Source organism: Chinchilla lanigera, unplaced genomic scaffold (assembly GCF_000276665.1).
Source record: "Chinchilla lanigera isolate Chin_1 unplaced genomic scaffold, ChiLan1.0 scaffold00051, whole genome shotgun sequence".
Classification (NCBI taxonomy): domain Eukaryota; kingdom Metazoa; phylum Chordata; class Mammalia; order Rodentia; family Chinchillidae; genus Chinchilla; species Chinchilla lanigera.
Window position 1 is genome coordinate 2,256,509 of NW_004955452.1, and position 6,537 is coordinate 2,263,045.

At 41.3% G+C, this 6,537-nt stretch overlaps 2 protein-coding genes across 4 annotated transcripts in view; one reads left to right on the top strand and one right to left on the bottom strand.

Annotated features, from left to right (window-relative positions):
• The window catches only part of LOC106149693 (translation initiation factor IF-2-like), a 2,025-nt gene extending 484 nt beyond the window's left edge, over nt 1-1,541 (bottom strand). Inside the window, exons 1-2 of the mRNA XM_013519454.1 lie at nt 1,520-1,541; nt 1-431 (exon numbers count right to left, since the gene is read on the bottom strand). Of these exons, the coding sequence (XP_013374908.1) occupies nt 1-431; nt 1,520-1,541 (453 nt within the window). The remainder of the gene's footprint in view (nt 432-1,519) is intronic.
• Nucleotides 1-6,537, top strand: part of Cdc42 (cell division cycle 42) — a 43,103-nt gene that overhangs the window by 569 nt on the left and 35,997 nt on the right. The window lies entirely within an intron of this gene.

The following is a 6,537-nucleotide window of genomic DNA, read 5'->3' on the forward strand; positions in this document are numbered from 1 at the left end:
CCGCGGAGCCGCTCGCGGGCGCGGGGAAGGGCGGGAGCCGGTCGTCGCCGCTCGGAGGAGGCTGGGTTCGGGCCACCGCGCCCCAGCTCCGACTTCCTGCTTCGCGGGGCGCCGCCGCGGACATTTTGCGGCGGGCGGGGGAGGGGAGCGGAATTGCAACAGCGGAGGGGAAGTGGCTGCGGGGAGGGGGCCGCGCTGGCCACCGTGCAGGGCCTGCGCCGCGCTACCCCCGGAGCCCCCAAGCCCGGCGCCTCGCGCGCGGCATGGGCCTGAACCCGGGGCTCCGGTCCCCGCGGTTCTTGCCCTGGGTTGAGTTTCTCCTGTTTCCGTTTGCTTCTCCAACTCTCTCTGCTTATTCAGCTGAAGCTGCTTTTTCAGGGAGTTACCTAACCACTTCACGAAACCTTCGTTTGGCGGCTTGCTTAATTCCTCTTACTGGGGGAAAATTTTCTTTGTTCTTTTTTTTTTTAACCCTCCCCTTTAAGTCCAAGAAATGCAGTGTTGAAGATTACGTCATCGGAGTATAAGGGGCGAGCGTTTTAACTCTTGCAAGTCAAGGACACACCAAATTAAAACAGCGTTTTGCAGGCCTGCTGGGGCACCCGGTGGGTTATCTTGTTGCTTTACAACACATCCCGCGTTCAGAGGTGGTTTTTTGAAATCCTGTTACCAGTGTACACGGCCACTTCCAAGGTGTCTAAAAGCCGGGAAGGTTTAAAGTCGCATGATTAGTTTGTGCCAGGAAATAAGGCATAAGACAACACCTATACCCACTTATGTAGGCATTAACTTTAAGGGTCCCCTTGGCTGTATTTGAGTGAACTTATTTGTGGGAACAATTCTTTGGTTCAAAATGACTTCCCCAGACTGTTCCGACCTCTCCCTTATGACTTATTTGATGTAACACCCTCCCCAGGTTGACACCAGTGCTATTTGTGAAAGGATATGTTGAAAAAAAGAATCGGCCTAATCTTTGGTTGCCAGATACTTTTGTCACTAAGGATCAGTTTTGGATTTTATTTTTATTTTGTGTGTTTATCTGTGGTGACTAGGATTGACCCCATGGCCTCGTGCAGGTTAGGCAACCATTCTACCACTGATAAAAATGCCAAGCTCAAGTTTGGGAATTTTACTCCAAAAAAATGGAATAATATTTTCAAACATTTGGAATCACAGTGTATGTTTCCCAGAAGGTTAGATACAGCCTAAATTTTACATTCTTTATTTAGTACAGAGTACAGTAGTGTAGAAAATCTGAACATTGTGAAGCTAAGGAGATCCAGTTGTGTAATGCATCCTTGTAAGGGTAGTTCATGTTGGAACAAGTATTCTTCCATTGTTGCTTATTTATACAGAAAGAACAGATTGCTTGTTAATCACCTAAAGGAGTGGTAGGTTCAAATCGGCTTTCTGTAGTGTGTAGGTGTTATTGATGGCTGGATAGGTGTGGACTTGGGTCTTCTGAAATACATGTTAGCATTAATGTGGAATTTTAGGAATGTAAAATTGGAACACTTACTTATCTTGAATCTTCTGTACATATCTGTCTGTCTGTCTATCTATCTATCTATCTATCTATCTATCTATCTATCTTTTTGAGACAGGGTCTTGCTATGCAGTTCACGCTGGCCTTGAGCTCTCTTTGTAGCTCAGGCAGGCCTTGAACTTGCAGCCATCCTCCTGCTCCAGCGTTCCGAGTGCTGGAATTACAGGTGTGCACCACCACGCCTGGTCTGTACTTAAAATTTAGATCTGTATGTATATATAACACACCAACTTGTATCTTGAAAAGTGTAAGAGTGGTATGAACTTTTTTTTTGAGTGGTATGAACTTAATGGTGTTTAGACTGACACAAGGAGACAAGAAATTGTATTAATGAAGTATTAAAAATGAGTTCCTTGCCACTAATTTTTTTTCAAGGCACGAAAGGTATATTTTCTCTTTATCCTTTTAACTACTTACATATTATGACCAACACCTGTGCTTAGTAAACTTGCTTCTTTAGGAACCTCAGCCAGATGTTATAGCCTAGAGTAGTATGTGAACTTTCAAACAGTGTGTGAGATTGTTAATTTGGGTGGTGCCGGTGATTGAACCAAGGGCCTTGCATAGGATTTGCAAGCACTCTACCACCGAGCCACATTCTCAGACAGTGAGATTCTTAAAGCCCAACAAGTTCAAATCTTGATATTTTTGCTAATGTCAGGATTTCTTTTTAAATTCGAATACTTTTTTTTAAAGTAGGGAAATTTATTGGAGAATAGGAATGGGGAATGGGGAATAGGAATAGCTCCTGAGAGACAGGAGGGATCCTGAATGGGTTGCCAGGATATTCTTTTGTACTTGTGATTTTTTTTTTTTTCCCAAAACTGAGGATTGAAGCTAAGGGCACCCTACCTGCTGAGTTATATCTCCAGCCCCCTTTTTTGAATTTTGAGGTAGAGTTCTGCTAAGTTGTCCTGTTTGGCCTTTGATTCAAGATCCTCTTGCCTCAGCCTCTTGAGTAGCTGAAATTACAGGTGTTTGCCATATCTGGCTTTCATTCCCATGCCTCGCTCCCAGTTGTAATTTTATGGCTTATGAGGAAAGTATTTCCAATTATTTTTAAGATGGTTACACTAATAAATATTTTTACCCAAGAGCTGTCAAGCTTGGTAAATTTTGAAGTACAATTTACTTTGCCTGTCTAGGAAGCAGTATCAATAGCCATTTTGGAAGTAAAAGTCAAAATATACTTTAAGATAAGTTTTTTTTTGGTGCTAGGAATCAAACTCAGGACCCTGAGCTTGCCAGGCAGGCACTATGCCGCTGAGCTGTATCCCCAGCCCTAACGTATATTTTCAATGTATTCATTGTTTTAGATTTTATTTTTTTAAGATAAGCAACAGTTAATCAGTTTAAGCTATGGGACTTCCTCTGAAGGGGAGGGAAGTGTTATTTTGTTCATTTACTTCCCATAAAGTGTGACAAGTCTGTGTTGAAGGACTCCTAGGCTTTTATGATAATGCCTGTTTAATGTTCTCTTAAGAATATATTTGTAGTTATTCTCCTCCGTTAGAATGTAACTTCTTCGAGGGCATGGTTTTGGTCTGGTTTGGTCATCCCTGCATTCCTAGCACATACTGCCAAAGATAGTAGGTTTTGAAAAATGTTTGCCGAATGAATTTGATGATGACTGAGGATTAACATTTTCCCTTTCTGCATGTTCCATAGGTCTCTTTGCTGTGTTTCCTGAGACAAATTTTGTGCTTGGTCAGCCATATCCATATTTGGGTTCATTGAAGTGATAATTACCAGTCTCCTCTTGTTTGACCTTACACATTTGTTCAGTCCAGCGTCTTCTGCAGCTGTACTATTTGGACAATTTGCCATCACTTAGAAAATCTGCTGATGAGCCAGGCATGGTGGCACACACCTGTAATCCCAACACTCAGCAGGCTGAGGCAGGAGGATTGCCACATGAAGGCCAGCTGGGCTGCATAGTGAGTTCAAGGCCAGCTTGAACTACATCTTGAAGCCCTGTCTTCAAAAACAACAAGAAAAAAATCTTCTGATAATTAGTCCCCCATTCCTTTTGGAGCTTGATTTTTTTTTTTTTTTTTTTTTAAAGAGAGGAAAGGTTTATTTAGCTCACAGCTTGTTGAGGTTTCATTCCATAATAGGCTGGCTCTAAAGCAGAGTGGCACATGGCAGAGGGGCAAAAGTTTATGGCAGCAGAAGACAGCAAAAGAGGAGAGCCCCTTTTTAAGGATTGAACCCAGGTAGGGCTTGAATTTGAGATCCTCCTACCTCAGCCTCCCAGAGTTCTGGGGTTATAGGATGTGGTACCACACCTGGCTTGATGATTAGTTTCTTCTCTTAAAAGTTATTTAGACTTAATATTTATTTCTTTATCTTTTGTTTTCAAATAGCAGCTTATTTTTGCCACTTCTATCCCTTTACAGTATCAAATTCCAGGTCATATTATGCTTTGTCCCTTATGAGTTTTTACTTTCAGTTACTCATTTCTTCAGTGCAGAGTATTTTTACTAAAGCAGTTTTCATTAGTGCCAGTTCAGCTGTGTCTGCTATTGGTATTATAAGCCTGGATGGCAGAACTCTTCTTCGTTGGTCGCTCTTGGGACATTGGTCTCAAACTACTTATTTTGTGAAGTGAAACTAAATGTTCTGCCACTAAAATGGTGTCTCCCTTTGCAGTTTGAGAGAAAAAACTTTTATTTTGACCTTAGAATTAGCTATTGTTACTACTTTTTTTTTACTTCGTTTTGTCTTTTGATGCAGGATCTTGCTATGTAATTCAGAGTGGCCTTGAACTCACAGGCATGGAATTGGCTATTATGTTAAAGTGCTGGTGCTTTGCCATCTAAAGAGAGTGTCTGACTTGACTCTGATGCTGGACTTTTGTTAACACCTTATATTTTGATAACACCCTCTTCTCAAAAGTAAGCTACCCATTTCTATGTCCTGTAGAAATTCAACTGTGTATTGAGCAGGATACAGTACCAATATTTTATCATTGTGACAGTGATTAAAAGCGTAGACTCTGGAACCTGTTAGGGTTCAAGTCCTAATCTATCACTTACTAGCTGTGTGCAGCTTAAGTAATATATATTTTTTTTTTTTTTGGTTTTCTCCGGTACCGGGAACCGAACTCACGACCTTGCACTTGCCAGGCAGGCGCTTTTGCCGCTGAGCTAAATCCCCAGCCCCTAAGTAATATATTTTTGATACCAGTTTTCCTCATGTACAGTAGTACTATTGCAGTAGTGTCTACCTCACGGTGTTGAAGATTAAATCAGTTAATGTATGTGGTTAAGACTGTTCACTGGCATATAGTGTTACATAGGTGGTTACTGTCACTATTATCTTCTTGCTTCCTTGCCTTTGAGAGGTTGTTTACCCCAAACATTTTATTTATCTTTTTGTATTTATTTTTGCAGTGATGGAGATTAAACTCAGGGCCTTGAGCTTGGTAGATAAGTATTGTACCACTGAGCTACATCCCCATAAAAAAATTTTTTTTTAAAAACTTAACTTGAGGCAGGTCTGTGGAGCCCAGGTTGAGCTCAAATTCATGATCTTTTTGCCTCAGCATCCAACTGTGAGGCTGCTGTTACAGGTGTGTGCAACCAAGCCCAATATCCATAAACATTTTAGTAACTGTACCTCTCTTAGACTAATGTTATGAATCCATAAACATGTTTAAATGAAGTAGGAGTTGTCTTCTTTACACTTTCATCAGTTATCCTTACCAATGTTGTATAATCGAGGGTGTTAGGTAGTAGTGGCAAACCCGTGTGCTGCAGTGGGGGTTTGTTATCATTGAAAGTTCCCCATCACTGGTGTAAGGCCTTAGGTTGTCCATGTGTGGGCCACCAACACAAGCAGCATGGGAGTGAAGTTTAATTAGACCTTTTGGGCCCCAGCTGGCATCATGGAACACACCTGTGATTCTAGCTTCTCCGGAATCTGAGGTGGGAGGGTTGTGAGTTCAGGGTCAGCCGGGGTGACAAAGCAGAGATCTTGTCTCAAAATAAAAAAAGGACTGGGGATGTAGCTTAGTGGTGGAGTGCTTGCCTACTTAACATGCACAAAGCCCTGGGTGTGATTCCCCTGTACCACAAAAACACAAAATACCAAGATCCATCCAAGTCCTGCTGAATCAGAATTTACATATCTATCTATCTATCTATCTATCTATCTATCTATCTATATATTGTTTTTTGTTTTTTTGAGACACAGTGTTGCACTGTGTAGCCCAGGCTGGCCTCGAACTCATGGGAATCCTCCTGCCTCAGCCTCCTGAGTGCTGGGATTTATGTGTGCTACCACGCCCAGCTCAGAATCGATATTTTAACAACAATCCTAGGGGAGGGCCAGGGATATGGCTCAGTGGCATAAACGCTTGCTTGGCAAGCCTGAGGTCATGAGTTCGATTCCTTTTCTTTTTTTCTTTTCTTTTTTTTTTTTTTCTGGTACTGGGAACTGAACTTACAACCTCATGCTTGCCAGGCAGGCGCTATGCTGCTGAGCTAAATCCCTAGCCCCCATGAATTCGATTCCCAGTACAAAAAAAAAAAAAAGAATCCTAGGGGACTTTCATGCATATTAAGATTTAAAGCATCCTTTCAGGACTGCTAAAGTGATGTCTTAATATATTTAAAAAAAAAAGATATTTCAGAAATAATGTTGAGTATAGCCTGGTTTCCTTTTTTCCCCTGCATTTTTTTTCTGTTTTTCTTTTTAATTTTTATTTTTATTCATACATGTTTGTAGTACATAATAATTACATTCATTGTGAAGAGTTGATACGTGTACATAATACATCTTAATTCTTTGTCTCCTACCTCTCTCCCTCTCTGCTCCTTCCATGTCTTGGTTCCCTTCCCATTTGCAAAAGCTCTATCTCCATATTTTAGACTGGTTTCTTCTAGGCAGTTCATCAGAATTTATTTTAAGGATCATAATGTGAGTGAATCTGAAGCCCATTTTTTTTGTTTTGTTTTAGTTTTTTGAGACAGGGTCTCCAGGATGGT